The following is a 23411-nucleotide window of genomic DNA, read 5'->3' on the forward strand; positions in this document are numbered from 1 at the left end:
GATGATGATGATGATGATGATGATGATGATGATGAAGATACATGCATGCATCTACATATATATGGTAAAGAACTAGGGGTGGTGCATTACTGGGCAAGTCCTCTAGGGCTGCAAGAGCAGCTTTAATGCATGCATGGATGAGTTATCGATCTCATTCTTGCTGCCAAAGGGGATTTGCCCAGCAATTCACCTCAACCACTTTCATCAACCCTTCATCCTTTCTCTCCTCTTTTTTGCAGGCAGCAGCTGATAGACGTTTTCTCAATTGCAGTTTCATCACTTTTTTATCGGGGGCCAGGTGTGTGTTAATTTCCTTATAAATTATAAACGGTTTGGATGCTTTACTTATTTTTAGAAGTGCTTATTTTTATCAAAATAAATTATTTTAATTTATTTTTACAGTAAGAAACATTTCTATAAAAAAATAAAAATCTTTAATAATGAGTACTTTCTATAAAAAAAAAATTATAAGCTTTAGTCTGTTTTACAACACTAAAAAACACATTCTCAGAAACACTTTTGGCTCTCGGGAACACTTATTTGTATAATTAAATCTAAATCGAATTTTGTTTTTCTAAGCAAATATAAATCGCTAGAGTGGATTGTTACATAAGAGCGGGTGGTCCGTGGGCATACACAAGATTAAAACCTTGCGTGTGGACTATACACCCACTTTTCTCAAGACCCAGCTGCTCTTCGTAATACTTTTTTAATGAGTTCTGAGTTTGTCCATGTAGGAGTCGTATCCCTTCTAAAATTGCATGGTATGAGGGACTCATCAGTTTGGTATAGTTTCTGTAAATCTTCAAAAAGTGCAATTATTGGACTTTCATTGCCCTATGGTCAAGTTAATAAATATTTAAAGGATCGATAAGTTACTGTAAGTCTGTAACTAGTAGACCTCTATATCTGTATATTCCTTCACAAACCCTTAAATATGGACACTTATTGTCACGCCCCGACCCGCAGGCCCACGGGACGCGACAATCGCCGCAGCAATCCCGAGGAGGGATACCCCGCCACTCAACCCTTAGGATGCCGCAAGGCTGATCAATACACCTGGAATTCAATAATATATATAACGCAGATATAGAGCAGAAAGGAACAATGTTACACAACTATAGTATCAACAACAACAACAACAACAGTAGGATACAGAAAATATAGAGATTCACAAAATACACAAGGAAACAACCTTAACAACAGTAGGAGATGGAAATACACATAAGTTTAAGAGTATCTAAATACTAAACCATGCAACAAGGTTTTCTATACACTAGTGGATCCATAAGTCTTATAACATGTTCCATAACAACAATAACATATATGAATTGAAGGAAATACAATAGAAGATAGAACAGAAGCAAATGCCCAATACGCTGCCACACTGTCACACCTACTACCTACAACAGACTGGGAGGAAGAAAGAGGGATGAGTAACTAAAGTTACTCAATGAGAGGAGGTTAGCACAACTTTAGCAAAAAGCAACAATAATAATAATAAATCATCAAAATAAATGCTTTACCAAAAATAATACTACTTTAGAAACATTAACACGCATAATAGAAGTCTTTAAAAGAGGTAAAATAACATAATAATACCAAGAAAACCCTTTTTTACCCCAACTAGGGTTTACAACACAAAAATCATAAAACATAGTTTTGAAATAAACATAATACCCAACACTCACCCAACATAACTTGGTCTAGAAAACTCTCTAAACTTTCGCCGTGGCCATGGCTAGGTTCAGAGCCGCCAAGGTACTCATGCCCTTGACGTTGACCCATCAGTTCACCGGTTGGTGACTCAGGCTACCCGATGAATATCCAGTCAAGGCTCTACACTCCCACCTGACCGGTGAACTGGCCCTCGTAGTAATCAGCCGGTCAACACACCACCTCAACAGGCTGGCCGTGGAGACCGCCTACTGCAGTAGGATATCACCATAACAAATCACCACAATAAACATAACTCCACTCGGAGTACAATATCCATCCATAATCATAAATCAATAATACCTCGGCCATTTGCACGAGGACAAGATAAACACATAAGCAAAGCCCAAACTTTTAATACAAAATAATTTGCAAGTCCCAACACAAGAAGCAACATGGAAATCATTTCCATTCAACAATTCAAAATTTGTTTCAAGCTTAGGATTTCACCAAATCAAAGATTTTCACAACAAATCTCAAGTTTCATACAAAATAAGGATTTGATCACAAACTCATAGATACATATATCAACCACGATATCAAATCAAAAGCCAAATGAGACATCCAAGATTTTCTCAATAAGAACCATCATTCACCAAAATACCAAACAAGTATAAATCAATAAAACTTACTTGAAACATGATATGCATATATATATATATATATATATATATATATTGGCATTCTTCTAATAAAGCTATGCTAAATAATTCCACTCACCGGATCGGCAATTTGTCTTCCTCGCAAACTACTCCTCGGCTAAGTCTTTGCCTCGAGCCAAGACTTCTTCTCCTTGCCAAAGCATAACAAAACACAACAAAAATTAGCAAAAACAAAACAAACAAGAAAAACCCTAAGTTTTCTAACAAACAACCCTAATTCGATCCTAGGATTAGCTCAAAACTAGGTTTAAAGGTTACCAATGAATTTCTAGGGGTTTTAGCTTCATTCTAATCCAAAGAAATCAAAGAAACAACCAAAGATTGCCCTTTCTACAGTAACCTCGGAATTACTACAGTAAAACCGCCCTTAAACTATGATTTTCTCCAAATTTACAACACCAAATCAAGAAATTTCATCACAAGCATTCTCACACATGAACAACAAGTCAATGGCTTCAATTTAAGCCTATAAACAAGCAAATCCGTGGAGAAATCAAGGTTTTTTAAAAAAAATCTAAAAACAAGGAAAATACAAGAAAAATACGGTATAAAATAATAAATCCAAGCTTACCAAGTTCAAGGGTGAGGAAAGAAGGGAGAGGACACTTGGTTCGCGGGAAAATCTTGCCGGGAAAGAAAAAAAAATTAGGAAGAAGAAAGGGTTCGGTCAAACTAGGGAAGAAGAAGAAGAAGAAAAGAAAAAGAAAGGTTTTAAGAGAAAATCGTGCTGCTACATTAACGGGTTGCTACAATAGCAGATCACCACAGGACCGGTCTGCTACAGGATCAAGCTGCTACAGGACTATATTGCTACAGTATTAGACTGAAAAATCTATAGAAATAAGCTAGTTGAATCTACAGTAAAACCTGGTTATAACACTTATTGCCTATTGTCAAATATATATCTATATATATATATAAATTGCGGCTTCGAAATTCTTTCAAAAATATTTGGACAAGGAGAGCCAACAGAAAACGCTAGCCTTTCGTTAATTAAGGGCATGCAAAAAATAATGTTATTCTTAAATCAAGCAGTGTATTATAAATTTATAATGATTAATTAGAGTTGATCATGGGCATAATAAATTTGAGTGACATTTAAATGACAACTCTAATTAATCATCCTCAATTATCTCATAATTTATTCATGACAAAACAGTGAAAACACATACAATAAAATTTATCCAACCCATTGGCAATTTTTGACACAGGACGATAAACGTCACGGTCCCCCCACTGGGGGAAGTCAAGGACAGGCGCCAGAGAATCGCTCCACAGCACCCTTCACCCAAGCACAAAGCATTGGGTGGAGCAAGGCTCGAACACGCGACCTCCATGAAACTCTTGGGGATCCGGTACCACTAGGCCATTAGGCCGGTGGTAACCCATTGGCAATTTGAAAAAAAAAAAGTTTATTTTCCATTATCAATAAACACTCCTTTTGAATTGTGAATAATTGGAACACACTGTGCAACCTCATGCTAGAGATATCCTAATGATCTTACAACATTTAAACCATATGTTGGGATACATACTGTTTATTTTACAAAAAATATAGGGCAGTGGATTTGGCATATTTTTATAAAAATGAAGAAACATAATACGTTAATTATAAAAACTACTTAAAAACATAATATGTTAATTTTTCATAGTATTGATTGTGAAACAAAAATAATTTTGATATATTTGTAAAAAAATTAAAATAAACACCTATAAACATATTTTAAAAAAAAAATTCAAAAAAGACATACTATTCATGATGAAAAATAATCCAAAGAAATCGGTTCCCTAGTAACTATCATGTAACTAAGATGCGGCTCATTCTTATGGTTTATAAATTTTACTTTTTATTTATTATATAATATAGAGATATATTGGTAATTACCTTGAAATATTGGTACCATTTATTCTAAAAATTATAAAATTGAGACAATCTAATAATGAAAATAAGCGGTTCTGACGCAACTACCACGGAACTAGATCCATGAAATCATCTCTCACATGTGCGTAAAAATAAAATTTACTAAACTAAAAGCAAAAAATAAATAAAAAGAGGAAATAAATACACTCACTACTCGAATGAAAAGTTGTAAAAAACGGAATAAGGATAGATTGGAATACTTGAGGGTAATTTTGTCATTTCGTCACAAAGAAGCAACTCACAAAACCCTAGAAAAGGGTCAAGCGTTCATTCTTTTATCTCTTAGCGCTCTCTCTCTCTCTCTCTCTCTCTCTCTCTCTCTCTCTCTCTCGGTTGCTCCTCCTTCGCCGCCGTCGATCGCTGGATCTCCCCCAATGGTTTGCTTATCTTCCTTCGTGATTCCTCTTTCCTTTCTATTGATTCTATAGTAACCATTGTCTTTGGTTTCCGATGTTTGACAGGCATCGGAGAAGAAGCAATCCAATCCCATGCGGGAGATCAAGGTCCAGAAGCTAGTCCTCAACATCTCGGTTGGAGAGAGCGGCGATCGCCTTACCCGTGCTGCCAAGGTACCTCTGTTTTTTTTTCGTGGAATTATTTTTTTTTTTGTTCTAATTTGTTTGCGTTGCTTGTTGGAATGTAATCCGGTTTAGTGATGTCTTTTATTTTTATAAATTTGTGTTCTTTTATGTTCTTATTTCGGTTTTCTTTTTGGCAGCAAATTAGAAATTTTGATGGATTTTTAGGTTTTTTTAAACAAAATTTTTGGAATTTTCAGTAGTGCTTGAATAGTGTTTGCTTATTGCTTCCGGTAAAGAATGGCTTGCGTGCTCATTTCTATTGTTAATGAGTTTATTTTGAGGAAATCGAAATGGGGAAGCGGAGAAGTGGCTCGACGGCCCTGACTTGTTGTGTTTGTTTAGATACCATTGATGTGTAGAACCTAGTTTGAATGACATCCTAATTCGCCCAAATAGTTCAAATTGACTGGGTTGAAGTTATCGAAAGTAATGCAGGGAAGATGGTATTAATTTTATTTAGTTGAGAACTTTGTCAAAACATTGGCATCCCTTCCTTGTCTTGAAACTGATACTTGAATACTTCCACATTTCAGTGAAATTTTAATTATCATCTGTCAGTTTTTGCTTATCTTGATAACTTTTGTTTCGACGGTTATTTACTTGTCTAGAATTAATTTGGGTTTATAGATTCTAATAATCCTACAAATTATGTTACTTGTAGGTCTTGGAGCAGTTGAGTGGGCAGACGCCAGTGTTTTCAAAGGGTAATTTTTTTAATTTGATTTTATAATTATAATAAGAAACTGAATTGATTGAACCATTTGATTGTTTTAATTCCCAACAGCAAGATACACTGTTAGATCCTTTGGGATTAGACGTAATGAGAAGATTGCTTGCTATGTGACTGTTCGAGGGGAGAAGGCCATGCAGCTTTTGGAGAGTGGATTGAAAGTGAAGGAATATGAACTGTTGAGGAGGAATTTTAGTGATACTGGATGTTTTGGTTTTGGCATCCAGGAGCATATTGATCTTGGAATCAAGTATGTTCAGCTTCTCTTTGTTTTTTTGATGTTTTATAGTTGCATGTGATACCAATGCCATCTGGTAATTCTATTTGATGTGTGTTTGGTAAATAGTTCAATGATAATTGCATGCTCATAAATCATAATATTGGGCATGGTCCAATGCCATCTGTTGATTCTATTTGATGTGGGCTTGGGAAATAGTACAATGACAATTGCATGTTCATAAAATCGGGCAGGATTACAAGTAGTGGGTGGGGTTTTTTTTTTCTGTTTAATGTTCTCAGCTGCAGGATATGGCTCGACTCTGCCTGAAATTGGAGGATGGCCTAGATGTGTAATGTAGACATTTTTTGGAGATTTATTTTCCACATCTTTCACTAAGTATCAATAGGTTTATTAGAACAGCAATGCCAATGTTTTACGGAAATGGAGATAATTAATTTCACCTTCTTCTTTTATAAGAAACCATTAGTGCAGTATATGTGACTGTTTTTAGAGATGGGATTGAGATATTAGGCATGCCGAAGCTAAAGCTTCTAAAGGTTGTTTAAAATGATTTTGGCCTATTTGCCATTTACTGTGATTACCTGTTGTTAGTGAGGTGTGGCTTGTAGTTAGAATGTCCTGCAGTTAATATTGTTCAGAATAGCCATAATTATTAGAAATCCTTTATTTGTTACCCATCTCCATACGGGCCTAACCTAATGATATTACTGACTAGTTAAATTTTGTTTTATTAGAAACTTACAAATATCTGACATTAGCAGATTTAGTAACAGATTTCTCTTAGAAGCTTAACTAGCTTTGTAGATGGGTGTTTTATGGTGCAGATCAATATGCTACTTTCAGTGGCTGCAATAATTTATATGTAGGATTGTTCATAAGTGCAACATCAATACTTCAAGTGAAGAAAAGCCACTGCTATTCGAATCTCACTCAGTTAAATCATAGTTATCTTTGAGTAGTAAAGAATATGTGATGCTATTAATACTGGCTTTTTTTGTCCTTAGTTTAAGAAAATCCAATAATTTTACTGTGAAAGGGGTAATGGTGATGCTCATTGTCAGCGATGACCCAAGAAGAGCTAATTTGATGCATAAGAGAATTTGCTGAAACTTATTTGAATATGTTTGCTCTATGTAGTGGTGAAAAGGATGCTGAACACTGTGAAGGTTAAGAACAAAAGGATGAAACCCATTCTAATGGGTGGTTTATTGGCTGATATTTTCTTAAAGACAGTGTTTGGTTGTGATATGTTAGTTTTACCCAGCTTATTCCCCAAACCAAAATAAATAACTTAGAACGTTCCTAACTTGCTTTACAAAATTTAAATTAATAAATAAAATTATTAATTAATTATAAAAATATTAACCCTTAATTAACATCAATCATTGATTTTGTAAATTGTAGTTGCAATCACGAAATATTTCTTTTTAATTTGTACTAATTAAGTGTTAAGCTTTTTTAAAGTAAAAGATAACCTCCACACAAGCTTCAAAATCCCAAACTCAATTTATTTTAAGCCCAAAACACCCACAAAAGAATTAATTTCCATAGATACTGAGCAGTTTAGAATAGTTGCATAATAAACTTGACAATGCAAAAAGAGGGGTCTTGGATGGTGTCTATTGACTGTTCTCAAAACCTGGTTTGTTTTCCCAGTAAATTGCCAAAAGTACATGCAGGCTTGGCTACTGAACGAACGTGAAAATTGGCCATTAGATGTGCCAGCTATTTTATTTTATAAGTTCATAATTTTTGTCCTTTGGAAACAAATAATAGCCAAGTGATTAATCTTTTATTGCTATCATTCTTTAAGTCTTATTGTACTTTAACATTATTTATCTTTTATATCTGTTCAGAGGCCGCATGGCTTCGCTTTCCATGTTCTCTACATTTCACACAATTTATGCTCGGCATTGTTGACTTTCTGATTGGAGTACAGAAAATGGCAACCATATGCCAGTGCCAACATGCAATCCACATTTCTAAGGCCCCAACATTTCACCTCACAGGGCAGCTTTTTTTGTGGTTATTTTGCCACTCGGACTTTATGTATTCTCAGATAACTTATGCTATTGCTAAAAATCACTATTCTTGATTGGTACTTAACGGAAATAAGTAACTAAGCATGCATGTTCTTTTGTTTGTAATTTCTCCACAGGTACGATCCATCCACCGGCATTTATGGGATGGACTTCTATGTTGTTCTGGAGCGACCTGGATATCGCGTAGGCAGAAGACGCAGGTGCAAGTCTCGTGTTGGAATTCAGCACAGGGTCACCAAGGAAGATGCCATGAAATGGTTCCAGGTCAAATACGAGGGTGTCATCCTCAACAAATCCCAGGCTGTTGCCTCTTAGGCTTTATCAGCCTTCTTCCAATCGATTGTTCATCAGACTTCCAGTCTTTAAGTACTCGAATTTTTCAGTAATTCAAATTATTTTTCATCCGATCAGTTGTTTTCAAGTTACCTGGACTGGAATCCTTTGTCTTGCAACCATTTAAACTTTTAAATGGTTAAACTGAGTACTTTCATGGATGTGCTCTGTGTTTTGGAATTTAGGCAATGGCTGAGGGCATTGATCTTATGACTTTGCTTTGCATGTGGACATTATTAATTCAATTCTTGACTTGGGTTTTTTGTGTCACCATTCTTCATCAACTTAATATACTTGTGCACTCACATAGGGATTTAAATTCTGTTTAGTGCACTCATCTACGGCTCATCAACTGATGGCTAGTACAACAGTGTAGTGGAAGAAAATTCGAGCATTTCTAAGAAGTTATATTATAGAATCTAGTTTATCCTAATTAGTATTTTTATTGGGAGTTTATTTTATGGGGTTTTGATAACCTATTGCCGAAGTTTATTGAAGGAGAGCTGTAAATATGAATTGAATATATTCTGAGTATTATGTTGTATTGTTTTGCATTAGTGAGGAAAGATAATATATTTAAACCGGAACAATTATAATTCTATTTTTTTAAAAAAATATAGGTTTACCCAGGCAATGAGTTTCCCTTTCTTCTCCGGCGACAAGTTCTCTTTTCTTTTCTGGCAACGAGTAAACTTGTCATGGGAAAGCAGAAAAAAAATGAAAGAATTTCAATTCGTGGACAAATAAGTAATAAATTATTTAAATTATTTTTTTTCCCAAAATTGGTGAATTTAATGTTTAAATTTTTTTTAGACGATAACTTTTAAATTACTATAATAAATAGGTAAACAATTTTATTTTTCTTGATAGTGATTTTAAGTAATGAGCTAATTTAATATTCCTCATTTATGAACAGATATGTAATTTCATTATTTTAAAATGAACAAGAACAACACAAAAATTGTTGAGGATATTGCTGTCATTTCAAATAAAAGTAAAAGCCCATATAATACCCTAAAACAAATCCCTTTAACCAATTATTTATATCTCAAAATTTATCAAGCACAAAACCTGTCAATGTTTTTCCCTCTTCCTGTAAAAAGTAAAAACCTCTGTCATAACAAAAAGAGCTCCAGTTAGGCCATTCCAATTCTTAATTCCATTCTGAAATTTCTATTTTAACAGCAGATATAAGAACAATAACAACCAGAATTCTTTATGTACAACCGTGTTTTTCTCTATATTACAATATGACAATGGAAAAGAAACAACAAACAATACACTTCCCACCCATGGCTATAATAAAATCCTTATACCGAGTTTTATATGAAAAACACTCAAAAGAAGCCTTGTGCAATCAAGATGTGTAGAAGCCGCGTGCAAAACTGATGCGAGGATGAGATCCACCCGTTGCTGCTTCAATTGATCTTAGGGCACAGACCTTAAAGGACGAAACTTTGAACTATGATTCTTCATAACTGGTGTATGATGCACTGTACTTTGAACACAGTTGTTGTCTTAGAATACATTAACTCGAAAAAACCATGGAAGAATGAAAGCTATGACCAGACAAGCCATCAAGAAATTACAGAACGGTTGGCTTCTCCAACAACTGCTCCTCTCAGATGAGTTTCTTCGTCTATTGTTGCCTACTATTCTCCTCTCATGCCACTCTTCCATGAAAGTTATGTCCTCTTCGCCATTGACGTTCTTTGCATTTGACCCGCAGATCTCACAACACCTACATTACAGCAAAATGCCAGGACAGATTTACAAATCACTGTTGAAATTTAAGAATGAATTGTTGGCTAATGTCTGATAATCACATTTACTATAAGCTGTTTATCAGAAGAGGACGTGTTGTGCACATAGTGAGACAGGAGACAATTTGAAACTTAGAAAATCTAGAAGGAAACAAATAAATGCATCCTAGGCATACATGCATAGAAGTGAAAGGAGACTATTGCTGGAGAAATATGTGGCAAAAAATGTGATCTACTATGAAAATGATTGACAACATTGTCCAGCAAAGTTGCATCTGCATATCAATAGTTCCAACTTAACTAGAAAAATGTTTACTCCCAGCAATGAGCAAGCACATGTGATAATACCATGTTTCCTATGCACACTGCATTTGTTGCTTGACAAAGAGCAGCATGTATAGGCTTTTAATTAAGCCAGTCAATTTGGTAAACCGATCCTTGTTAATGACAGTTATATCAAACTAAAAGTGACAGTATGCAACCTTTAAAAAAGATAAATTAACAAATAAATAAAAATCGATAACATATACAAGTGGAAACAGAAAAAAAAAAAGTCCAATATTCTTAAAAATACTCCAAACTAACTTGTGGAGACAATCTAAGATGCTACTGGTAAGGTAAGGAGTTTCAAAAAAGGGCTTTCGTCAGAAGGGAAAATTCACCATGAAATCGTAAGCTCGATACTGAAATACTAAGATATGAAAAATGGTGAAGAGATTGATCATGCTCCTTTAAGATGATATCTGAGGAAAATTATTTCACAAACACACAACATTCAATATTATTGTAGCAGCAGCAGAACAGTAATTCCAGTAGTGATGTAACATAAAATGTGTAAGGCGTAATAAAAAGTGTTTCAGCCCCATCACGATGGGCACACAAATCACACTTGATTGCTTGGATAAAAATATTCTGCACAAATGGAAAAATGGAAATAAATTCAAAAGGTTAAGCTGAATGTTTGCATCTTATAGTGACCCATCCTATCTCAGTTTTTCACATATTTCTTCTTCACCTTCTCACCCTTACAGGCATTTTCTTTTAAACCTTTTGCCAAATATCCTTTTTCAAGGTTTAAGTTTAACCTAAGCAATCATACAATAACTATCAATGACTACTAATTTCAACATTCCAATAACCTCCCAAGGTAAATGCATTAACAACCAAATAATCCTGAGAGCTACAGATCAGTTTTCATTATTTATTACTTTTTGCAGAGATTGACAATCTAATCAGATATGTTCCACAACAAAAACTCCAAAAGATGAAAACTTAAAGTAGCTTGAGTTTGCTTGGAAACATCTTTCAATGTTTGAAGAAAACAGCTAATAATACGCTTCTACCCTTAACAATTAATAACAAAAGGAGAAAATTGGAGGGGCAAGACAAGAAGTGGCAGCCGGGTAGGCATGTATGGAATTGTTTTTTTTTTCCGCACATGCAACCATGTGAGAAACTAGTTCCACTCAAGAAAAAAGTGATAAAGCAAATGCAACAAACTTTACTTGGAAATCAAACACAACTTGCAACGCAAAGATGAAAAACAAAGTACTTCAAGCATTAATTGCCCATCTTTCACACACATATATAGGAATAGGAGCAGGTTCCGCTAATTAAGTAACATTGAGAATAAATTAGGGCCCAATACTCAAATCCATAACAAAAGATGATCTCTAGAACTTGTGAAGTACAGACACAGACAGATTGCAAGAGACCTTGTAGAACCTCAGAATTTCAAATACATACACGCACACATACACATATACATATACACCTGCAAATTTTTTCATCGCTTCAGAATAAAACCAAGCTGCCAAAACTATTGAAACTCAGAAGGAAAAAGCCAGAAGGGGATAATAATCCTTTGAAGGATATATTGAAATACTTCTGAACTGATCCTAAGACCAAAGATACGGATCATGGACATTGGTTTCCAGAATAACTACAAAACTAGTACTTGTCAAAGGACAAAGACTGAGGATGCAACTATATGACAGGAAAATCCTATCATAGATTTTAAGTCTTCCGATACAAGACAAATTTTACAGACCATCTAGCAACTTAAACAATTATCGGAAACCATTCTCCATTATACATATAGTCAATGTTAGTGTTACATCCTTGGTAGTTGGTGCCATTCATTCATGTCAATTACATAATTTGATGAGTCAAAATTCAACGAACCCAAGTTCCATCTTCATTTGGAGAACAAGACAGACGCTTCTTAAGGTTGAAAGTCAAGTATGAAATATGAAGGAAAATAAAAGTCAACATTCTTTTACTTTTTATTTATTTATTTTATTATTATTTTTTTTTGGAAGTATAATACTCAGATGTGGTCAAACCAGTAATTACCAAGATTCACAAGGTTCATAATTTCTTTTAACAAAAGACATGACTTTCTTGGATCTTCTGGAGGTTTTAAACCAGAGTAGCAGGAATATTCTACAAAACACCAAACTCCTGAAGTCAACTCCAGCAGAAATTTTCTTTTCTTATTATTATTACTCCTTCCCGTAAATCAGAAAGCTGTATAATCCCAAAACTATATTGCATTCGCTCTTAACAACCAATCAAGCAAACACTTCCAGAGAAAAGAATGCACTCCTTAAATGAAAGAAGAAAATGATTTCATAATTAAACGATAATTTTCTTAAATTACTAATAAGCCATCAATCAAACTAGCTACTTCAGTTATAAAACATTGAAAAACCATGGTTAAATCAAAATCAAATGGACTACAAAATAACCTATATTTTCTTAACTTGTCAAGAGATTGAAGAACAAAATAACGCAGTCAAAACATTTGTATGCCCATCTTTTCTAGTTATAGCTCCTGTTGAAGCCCAACATCATTTTGCTTGCAGAAATCTAGTCAAGTTCACAAGGTCTATGGCATTAGCTAATCTGGAATGTTAGACATTGATTGTCCATTCACAATAGCAGCACACAAGAACAATAAACACTCCAAAGCAACAGACTTTCTCACCCAAAAAAAAAAATCGGTAGAACACTAAAGTTCTGGCCATGAAGTCACAAAAAACCTTTCTCAAACTTCAAATCATTACCTTTCTTCAACAAAGACCTCTCCCGGCTACTTTTCAATGCTTCTATTCCTCTAAAACATTCACCAACAATTGAAAGGTCTAAACTAAAATTCCAATAAATCCAAACAGTAAGAATCCTAAGAATATAGAACATTCAGAAAAAAGAAAAAAAAACTAAACAAACATCAGATAAATCAAGTATCGAACATTGATGCCTCCTTTGAAGATCTAACCGAATCAAATTAGAGAATGCGCATAAGAACAGTGAAGATAAAGAACGATGAGAAGTACCTGTTGCCCTTGACCCGGAACCAGGCCTCCGCGCAATGCCGATGAGCGATCCCGAGCTCGCCGCGGCACCCACACCCAAGCTGTATCAACTCGGACCCCTCCGGCGCTCCACCGCAACTTTCAGAGCTCCGATCCGGGCTCAGGTGGCAGATCCGGCAAACCTTCTCATCCTCGGGGTCAGAGTCCCCGCCATCGCCGATGCCTCCGCCGCACTTCACATCTATCACCACGCACGCCTCCCCCTTCTCATTCTTCACCTCCTTCGGCTCGTCGGAGGGCAGCGCCGGGACGGCGGCGGTATCGGCCGGCGTGGGCATCGCTTCACCGCATCGAACTGGAGGGAAGCCGTGCTGCTTACGAACCGAAGGTCCCCAAAACTACTAAAATTTATTAAATATATGTGAAATTACTGTTTAAATTACTAATAAGTGCTTGGAAATTAATGGGACCTATTCGTAATTTCACTTGAAAGGGCAGAATGGGAAACTGAATATGATGACCCTCATGAAGACAAGACATCATTGGTTTAGTAAAAAAAGGATTTTATTTTATAATTTTATATTTTTCAGAGAAATCTTTGGGAAGATATTTTATTGTAGATATATATATATATACATTTTTTTAATTATAAAAATTAATTTTGAAACCCTGATTTACGTATGTTAATCTGTGTGCAATTTTTTATGGGCGAAGAGAGAGTTTTTCTTATTTATTTTTATTTTCCATTAGTTATATATATATTATTATAAATTACAAAAAATTGAGGAAAACTTATTGAAAATCAACCAAACCTTTAAATTTACATATATAATAATATTATTTAGCTTCTCATGATTCCTTTTTGCCAAGTGTGTCTTTGAATGCCTCCTTGCTTGTCAGAGAGATTCTTTTCTCATGCTCTTCATATAAACATTGTCTTTTTTGTTCCCTACCTCATCATCTTCTTGGCCAGCATCTGACGTGAGAAAATAACTCTTAAATTCCTTTTTTTTTTTTTCTTAAAGTAAACTTTAAAATAAAGTTATTGGTCTCAGCTTTTTCTCTCAAATGCAATTACAAAACCAACAAATTATTGGCTTATTGATTTCATATCTCTTGTGTAAAATATTTTTATTTTTATTAAAAAAAAATTAAATAGGATTTATTTAAGGTGAGAGCACAAATTAATTAAAAAATTAATTCCTCGTCTATACACTCTCAAACGATTTGTTCATTTTATCGGGTCCATATATATTATTTATTTATTTCCTTCATGCTATATTTTTCAAGTTTTATTTTCCTGTTCATATATTTATATATATATATAGTTGTACCTCAAAGACTTTTTTATTCTGTGTGGGGTAAGTGATTGCCCTTCAATATTATTGATTTAACAGGAAAAATGAATGGAGAAGTCAAATGGTAAAAAAGAATGAATAAACAAACATAATTTATGTACCTGCAATTCTTTTTTCTGCTATTTTTTTTAGAATTTTTTTTAAAAAAAATTGCAAAAGTACTAAAAAAATATTTTATTTTGCAAATTTTGCATGTTCCTTCCTGGCATTCCCTGTTGTTTTCTAAAAGGTGGCAGCTGCAAAGAAATCAAGGGAACCTTTTTCCATGCTTCAAATACTAACAAATGCATACTTGCAAGCATATATACATATAAATTTCATGCTTTTGGTTAGTTTGAGCTGGATTATATAAAATAATAATAATATATGGAGAGAAAAAAATAGATTAAGTAGTTGTCATCCTGTTCCATTTGCTAAGTTTTGCTCTACTTTATAACATTCTTTTTTCTTGTTTATGTTCATGGAATCTTGTATTATGAAGGAGACAAGATCACAGTTTGGTTGTGCATTATTGGTTCCTGCATGAAGCCATAAGTAAGCGAACAAAGAAGAGGTTACACACTAACACTGTAAATGGTCATGCTTCACTGTTTTTGGATGCTTTCTCTTATTATCAAATAAAAATATCTTCTTCTTTTCCTCTTCCAAAGCTAGAAAATATTAAGCCTTGGTTTTCTTAACATTTTTTAACAAAAAAAAAAAAAAATAGAAAAATGTCCAATTATGAAATGTCTTTACTGAAAAATTTAAATAAATGATACAATTATGAAGACTCACTCATGCTCTGAGAATAAATTGATGAATGCTTTATTTATTATTGCAAGCTATGATTCAACCAGTAGATTGCAACAAATCATGTCCCTAGGGTTTGGATTCTCAGACATTTATGGCTGGTAGTTATAACACAACATGATCTTTCAAATCAAACTTCACAAACTAAAGTTCCTGTCAAGAAACATTTACACAAAGGAACAGCTTCAAAGCATCATTAAATCTGCTCTACAACAAACAGTAGACCTGCTAAATTTAAAATAGAAAAGAAACAAAACATATAACCAACAACAATACATCACTGCAGCTGAAATTCGTAAGCCGATTTTCTCACCGTGACCAAACATTTGAAGCTTTCTTACCAAATTGATCCCGTCTGTAAACATGGACCGGTTTGAAATTTGGTCGGTCGAGAGATGAGGAAATCTGCTGAAAAACCAGCTGCCTGCAAGTTAAGCTTCAACAAGTGAAGGCTTATCACTTGCTAGATTTTAACGGCACGAAGAACAGGAAATGCCCTCGCCTTAGATTACAATAAATCAAGAACAATAGTGCTAATTACTTAGGTTCCGGCAGGGTGTACAAAACCAAGACCAGCCTGTCGCCTTATATGCTCAGGAATAAGTTTGTTGATCAACTCTGGTGAAGCACCTGCTAACTGTAAAGAAGAAAAGGTGGCCATATAAGCACAAAGTTTTCAAACAAAAGGACATCTATTATGTACATAAATTTAATATCACTGGAAACATTGTTCTACAGTAGACAGTGCATAATGGACAACGTTTTTTCCTTTAAAGTAGACAGACATGTCAAACATAGACCAAATTATGGGCTAACAATTTGTATCACACCAACTCCGAAAAAAGACAGATTTGGTTGTTTGAAGAAAAAGCACAAATGAATCACTGTTTGCATACGATGATAGCTTAAATGCAAATAATTTCCTCTAAATGTCATCATCACACAAATAGCTATAGAAGACCTGAATATTTGCATAAATCCAACATTAAACATAGGAAAAACAGATAAGTGCAAAATTAATCGAAATGCTTCTGCTCCTAAAACCCTTGCTAATCATTTCTGAGATATTTTAAACCCATATATTAACTCAACATCTGCCCCCTCAACTATGTTACCATCAGTGAAGATGAAAGGGGTAATGGTACAGATACTAGGAGCATGTAAGGCTATAGAACAATCACAAACTTTGTATAAACAATCATATTAAATGTATACGTTGGCGAAGGTATACGGAAAAATCCTTCACAGAATACTGTACAAGTAAAGTGTTCAAGGATAGCAGGTTTCAACAGTTATACAAAAACAAACTAAACACAATGCGGCATCAAAACCCTAAGACAGTAATCACACAAAAAGATGGAGAACAACTTACTTCTTCTTTAAAATTAAAAAGTGGTGGCAAAGGGCGTCCATTGGGCAAACGTGCATGGGGCTCTCGAAGCTCATCGAAGAAAGGATGGGCACAAGCCTCAAGCTGCAAAGACATCCACATTAAGCACAAAGACAAATTCAATTCTCATATTTGAATAATTATCCATGACCCATAACCTAATTTCTCATCATTCATTGGCAAACATGTCAAAGATAAGCTCCCCCAAACCTTTTTGTTACACATCAAAACCCTCCTAACTGTAATTTTAAATGCCATCATTATAACAAGATTGGCATTCTAAATGGAGTAAAAGAGAACCGAGCAAATGAATAACATAATGATCTAACTTGGATAATCAAAGAGAAGTTTCCTGAACCTTTTTGTTACACATCAAAAGTCTCCCTACTGTAACCTTAATTGATATCACTATAACAAGGTTGCCATTCTATACAGTAAAAGACATTCCAGAAAATGCAGAAGAGAACATCATTCACACCTTAACATGACTATCAAAATTAAAACGAAAATGGGCCCCAAGCTGGAACTATTTTATGCTCATGAGAGAGCACAAGGCTATAAAAACATTTTTGTTACAATCGACTTTTTCTAACATCCAATTTTAAGTCATGCTGTGGAAAACCCAAAATATTGGGCATCACTAGAGGATGCTTTCTGCTCAGCTGCCATTAAACCAATAGAGGAAGAAATTTAGGGTCGAATACCTAAAATTTGAAAGCATGCATATAACGCCTGATTCAGCAGATGTGAGAATATATAAGGTAGAGCACCATACGATCAGATATATCCCTTTTAAAAGCCAAAGCATTGAGAATCTTTATAAATCATAAGAGCATGCCATAAGAAGCTTTTAACATCAAGGAATATGCACACAAACACCACGCACGAGGAAAGGAAACCAAGTTCCTATTTGAGGCTAAATATGCAGAGGGTCTGAAAGCAAACTGGAATCACAAAATGCTTGTCCTAAAGGCTTCAAATATGGCTAATAATTTGAGGAAAAATAGGAATATGACCACTAACAGAACATTTCTAGTAAAACTAAAATGCAGCAGCGGGAAGCATTGAAGACTAATTAAGGATTACCGCACTGCAGCGAAGGCTTGGCGAATACTGAAGAAGCCTGGATGTAAGATCTATTGCTTCTGGCGGCATACGCTTGTGGAAAACCTGAAACAAAATTAGCACCATTAATCAGACAAACCACACTGAAATAATTTGGCCTGGTAAAAGTTGATCTCATAAATTGTCTTTGAAAAATCTTCCAAAATATGCGAGACTAGATTATAGTTTCCAAAACTCAATGAAATGTAAATCCACTGAAAGCTGATTGCATAAAAATCTTTAAATAATTTGGCCTGGTAAAAGTTGATCTCATAAATTGTCTTTAAAAACTCTTTCAATATATGTGAGACTATATCATAGTTTCCAAAACTCAATGAAATGTAAATCCACTGAAAGCTGGTTGCATAAAAATCTTAATAATTTTGAAGAAAAGAAGATATGCAAGCATACTGCTCACCTTACTTCACAACATTACATAAAAAATTTAAGTTCAACATTACACATTAACAAAATGCAAATGTAAGATGTTAACACTTGCACCCATTCGATTGATTGCCATGAATACAGATGCTGGCGCTTTACATGGACATCACCAGATATATAGAGAAAGTTTAAAACAAGATATCATGACCAAAAATCATGTGGGAAACATATATGAACAGATTCAGAGAGAAGCACACACATCCATTCCTGGTCATCACAATCCATGTGGTTTAATGCACTTCTAACACGCAGTTGAAAGTTTTTTATCCGAAAAAATTAAGCATTTAAGATTATACACCTATACTTAATGTGGCTTAATTGGTCATTTTTATCTCGTCATAACCACATATTATTTAAAGAAAAAAACCTAACCATAAGGATGCGTACAAGTGACATAATTTCATTTGGTTGTTTATATCTTGTTTCTTCTTGTGGCTGCAATATATGCTTTGTTACTTGTTATTCATTAATCTGTGTCTCCTAGATATAGAATATAAAATATAAAATATAAAATATGGCAGCTAAGGTGTTTGGAGAATTCTCAACAAATGAAAAGATGAAAGATTTTTGTATAGAAAAAAAGCATGCTTCCATGAATTTTCTCACTACTTGGTACCATTTCCTTTTACATATCTTCTCTACAAGGGCATCCATAATTTGGAATGCCTCCATACATGGGCATGAGTTTTCAGGCCCATACATGCGGACAAGCCTACCTAAAGTACAAGTGCCACTTCAAGGACTACTAGTGACTTTAAACCAATCAAATACTACAATAGAAGTTATGAGGTAAAGAGGCAAATGAAATGCTTGCCTTGTGCCAAGGGTGAGCTTTTATTTGTGGAAATCTGAATTCTGTATAGTTCGGGTTCATACAACGAATTTCCTCCCTTGTTGGAGTGCCAAGAACCTGTGAGCAGCAATCTCACTTACAAACCGAACACTGTTAAAAGCAAAAAACTATTGAAAGCTAAGAAAAATTAGTTTACCCTGATTATCTCAACAAGCTGATCTACTGCACTTTCACCTGGAAACAGAGGCTAAAGGGGAAAAAATAAAAAAGGATAAGTAAATGACTTGAGACCAGACTAATACAAGCAATTGAAATAATTCCAAAATGTGCAGCTTCAGAATATTTTAACAAAAAATAATTGCTGACCTGACCGAGAAGCAATTCAGCAAGTACACAACCTGCTGACCATATATCAATTGTTTCTGTATATTCTGACGCACCAAATATGAGTTCTGGAGCTCGATAAAAGCGAGAACATATGTAAGAAATATTTGCTTCACCCTTGACCTGATATCAGAATTTTATTACATTAGACAAGTGAATAGGCTATAAAATACCACATAAAATTTAAAGCATGAGCATAAGAAGTAAAAAAGTGCGTTGATTGTTAAAATGCTCATTGCTCATAAAGACACAAACAATATTTGTTTCAAGAGCAAGGGCTTAACTTTAGCAGAAATTTTTCATGGCATGCTGGGATGCTAATGTACAAAAACTAAAGACACACAGGCTTGTAAGGTACAAATTCATTTAACTTTGTTACAGCAATAAAAATCTGATCATGTTCTCCAGATTGTTCCATAAAAATTTGATCATGCGCTCCAAACTGTGTAACAAAATACTTGACCTCGATACATGACTAAGGTCGGGGCCTCAGGAACTTTGGTAAAAATTGTGTGCTCCATACCATTAAAATTTTATCTAAGCAAGTATAAAAATAGCAATGGCACACATTACCATGTAAGCTTTTTCGGTTTGGAATAATAACTAATAATGTCATAACTTTTGAAGCCAAGTATAACGAATGCAAATGGAATTTTCCTCAACATTAAGATAAACATTCTCTTAAAAATTCACGAAGATGTGTGTTTTAGGGCTACATCAAAGACAACCACAAAAGAGCTTATTATATGCCATATAGAGAAATGAATACAACTCCTCACATGCCAATAAATGGTCTTGAATCACAGTATGAAAAATGACATGAAAAAAGACATACCAGAATTTTAGCACTTCCAAAATCACAAAGCTTGACTTGATGGGTCAGAGGATCCACCTGTCAAACACCAATTTAGAGATTGGAAAAGATGTAAACAGAAATATTGAAATTCAAGATAGTCTTAAAAGCATGTGTTAAATATATAATAACACAAAAGAGGCGCTATAAAATACCAGAAGATTTTGTGGCTTCACATCCCTATGACAAACTCCAGGAACTGTATGTATATAAGCCAAGCCTCTGAACATCTGCACAGTAAAATAGAGGCAATGCCATGTTCAGAACAATCCACACCACACAAGATTTGAATGGGTCCAAGAAAATCAGACCTGGTATGTATATAGCTTCACATAGATTAGAGGCATATTCTGGTTCACATTGCAGAAATGCTTTAGAACCCGATATAAGGTCTCAGGCACAAACTCCATCACCAGGTTAAGAAACAGTTCATCTCTGTTTGTTGTGGAAAAGAAATAATGCTTCAAAGAAACCACATTAGGATGATCCATAGACCGCATCAATTGCAGCTCCCGGTTCCTGTATCGTTTGTCCTGAAGAACCTTCTTTATGGCAACAGTTTCTCCAGTCTCCAAGCATTTTGCCTACAAACAAGCAACTTAAACTTAGTATTGAGCGCAAAGCAACAACATGATTCCAAAATTGTCAATACAGTTAACTAAACCTGAAAGACAATGCCAAATGTTCCAGTCCCGACCACGCGCTCAGCCATATAACTGATTGTCTGTGTGGTCAGCAAAAAAGCAATCAACACTTGGTTAATCAGCATTTATAATGAATCAGCCTCATAACAGGAAGTGATTATCAAAACAGCTCACCCTCTTAGGTTCGCCATTCTTGCCACCAATTGTAGTCGAAATAATATGGCCAGTGACAGGACCGCTACTATCAACAGAAGACATATCCTGCAACCATAAGTTCCAGAGGAAACCAACCAAATCAAAATCAAAATTGCAGCAGAAATAATACCACAATCATGCAAGACATCACATACAATGATCCAAGGACAAATTAGAAAGAGATGAATGCTTGGGGAGAAAAATAACTTGCAAGAAATGTAAGGAAGAACAGAACAAGACTGGAAAAAAAAAAACCCACTGAACAATAGCAACAGTGAGTCAAAAGGGATAAAATTGACATCCGAACTCTCAAGCAATCAGAAGAAGCTGTCGATTGCAAGAGAAATCATACAATTATGTGATTCAAACAAAACCGCGAGAAACTCAAGCACACCAGCAACTGAAGATCAAACAAAACCCTAAAATGCAAAATTTCTGAAAAAAATTTAAGAGTTCCAAATCATATCGAAGCATAGATCTAACAATACCACCATGAATAGACCTTCAAAACTAAATCAGGGACTACATCACTCAATTACAAGATAAACTTTAAACAACTCCCCAAAAATGGAAACCAAATGATCCAAATCAATGGAATCACTACTAAAATAAAGGAAAAAACAAAATCAACAAAGAAGATCCCAAAAAATGTTAAGGAAAAAACTCCATAATTAGATAAACACACAAAAAAAAAAAAGAGTGCTAGCTAAAATTTCCGAACAAATGGAAACGGCTCTACAAACGTTTAGTCAGATCTCTCAAAATAAAAATAAATAAAAGAAAAAAAAACCCCAAATATCAAAAAAATTTCAGAAAATCTGACAAAATTCCTCCAGAGACACTTAGACTTCGCAAACCCCAATAGATCACCATTACAACAGACATATACACATCCTCAAAAAGAAGCTTGGATTTCTAAAAAAGAGAGAGAGATCCCGATCATGGCCAGCAGGGGCTTCCCTCTGATCATCAAAGGGAGAAGAGAAGAAGAAGAGATCGCTGAAACTTACCTTATCTTCCGCCATTTCCGTCCGCCGTGGCTCCGGCTTGAAGCCCTCAAGCTCCGGCGGCGGGTGCTGAAGCTCCAGCGGCAACGAAGCGATGCGGAACCACGCCACCAACTGCTCCACTCCCTCTCTCCTCCATTCCCGAAATACCCTCACAATGACTAATCAACCCCTTTGTCTTATGACTTATGCGTTTTACGCTCCAAATTTCCTTTTACCCCCTCTATCTTTTAAAATAAGGTTTTTTTTTATGTAGACCCTTAAAGAAATAAATTATTATTTATGTTGAATTGGAATCAATTCATCAATTTATATAAATAGAATCACTCTTTTTTCTTCTCATATCTATTATTATATATATGAAACTATTTTTTTAATGCCTAGTGGATGACAAAAATCTCCATTCTTATTGTAATTAGTTCATATTTTTTTTAGAAAAATCCCAAGGTCTCAACAAAAAATATATATATATTATTTTTCCCTGTCATAACATTAAAAATTACTTGAAAACATTTATGAGATTAATTTAAAAATAGCAAAATTTGAATTATTAACGGCTAAAAAACGAAAAGAGTAAGCTTATTTGAAAGGGGTTAAAGAGAAATTTGAACATTTGTAAGGGGGGGTGATCAGTGAATTGCACCACCGATTTAATTCCGTGTGTTTCCGGAAATACCCCTGGTGGTGGATTGCGTGGCAGATTTTGATTGGTGATGGGAAGGCTGCTTGTTGTTTGGAGCTGGACAGCGGAGGTGGAGAATGCCGACATTGCCCCTGGAGATAACGATCCCGACAAGATGAGGAGAGAGAATTTTATCAGAGAGGGAGGACCTTGGACCGGATCACATGGCGGAAGTGAGGGCATTTCGGGAATATTATTTTTAATTTTTTTAATTTAATTTTCGAAAACGACCAAACTCCGCGTATCATGCCAAGCCAAAACGGTGACGTATTAACTACTGATGTTAATTAGTCGTATTCGGATAAAGATCGGACGGCGGAGAATGATTAAAGTTTTGGAATGGTATGACGACATTGCCCTTGAAAAGAGTGGGATGTGGTTGATGATGACATGGGAAATGGGTGGATAGGTGGGAAGGTGATGGGGGTATTTTGGTCAAATGAGATTGATGGGATGGCC

The 23411-nt window shown here is 34.9% G+C and overlaps 3 protein-coding genes and 1 long non-coding RNA gene across 4 annotated transcripts; 2 read left to right on the plus strand and 2 right to left on the minus strand.

Moving 5' to 3' along the window:
* LOC120262348 lies at positions 1–3843 on the plus strand. The gene is made up of 3 exons (XR_005536761.1): positions 1–64; positions 240–298; positions 3590–3843. It is a non-coding gene; the product is annotated as an uncharacterized LOC120262348 (long non-coding RNA).
* A 741-nt stretch (positions 3844–4584) lies between these two features.
* Positions 4585–8471, plus strand: LOC120261887 (60S ribosomal protein L11-like). Its single transcript, XM_039269894.1, has 5 exons — positions 4585–4676; positions 4761–4868; positions 5542–5584; positions 5665–5860; positions 8010–8471. Exons 1-5 carry the CDS (start codon positions 4674–4676, stop codon positions 8206–8208), a joined length of 549 nt encoding a protein of 182 aa, XP_039125828.1. The 5' UTR covers positions 4585–4673; the 3' UTR covers positions 8209–8471.
* A 946-nt stretch (positions 8472–9417) lies between these two features.
* Positions 9418–13699, minus strand: LOC120259824. The gene is made up of 2 exons (XM_039267271.1): positions 13328–13699; positions 9418–9967 (listed from the first exon to the last, which is right to left on the minus strand). Exons 1-2 carry the CDS (start codon positions 13642–13644, stop codon positions 9745–9747), a joined length of 540 nt encoding a protein of 179 aa, XP_039123205.1. The 5' UTR covers positions 13645–13699; the 3' UTR covers positions 9418–9744.
* Positions 13700–15733: 2034 nt separating this feature from the next.
* On the minus strand, positions 15734–22435 carry LOC120261072 (shaggy-related protein kinase eta). The gene is made up of 13 exons (XM_039268747.1): positions 22274–22435; positions 21243–21329; positions 21089–21148; positions 20736–21008; positions 20580–20654; positions 20407–20463; positions 19554–19694; positions 19384–19434; positions 19209–19304; positions 17933–18016; positions 16829–16930; positions 15998–16093; positions 15734–15880 (listed from the first exon to the last, which is right to left on the minus strand). Exons 1-12 carry the CDS (start codon positions 22286–22288, stop codon positions 15998–16000), a joined length of 1137 nt encoding a protein of 378 aa, XP_039124681.1. The 5' UTR covers positions 22289–22435; the 3' UTR covers positions 15734–15880.
* Between the last annotated feature and the right edge of the window lie 976 nt (positions 22436–23411).

The sequence above is a fragment of the Dioscorea cayenensis genome, chromosome 5 (genome assembly GCF_009730915.1).
Source record: "Dioscorea cayenensis subsp. rotundata cultivar TDr96_F1 chromosome 5, TDr96_F1_v2_PseudoChromosome.rev07_lg8_w22 25.fasta, whole genome shotgun sequence".
In the NCBI taxonomy this organism is placed as follows: domain Eukaryota; kingdom Viridiplantae; phylum Streptophyta; class Magnoliopsida; order Dioscoreales; family Dioscoreaceae; genus Dioscorea; species Dioscorea cayenensis.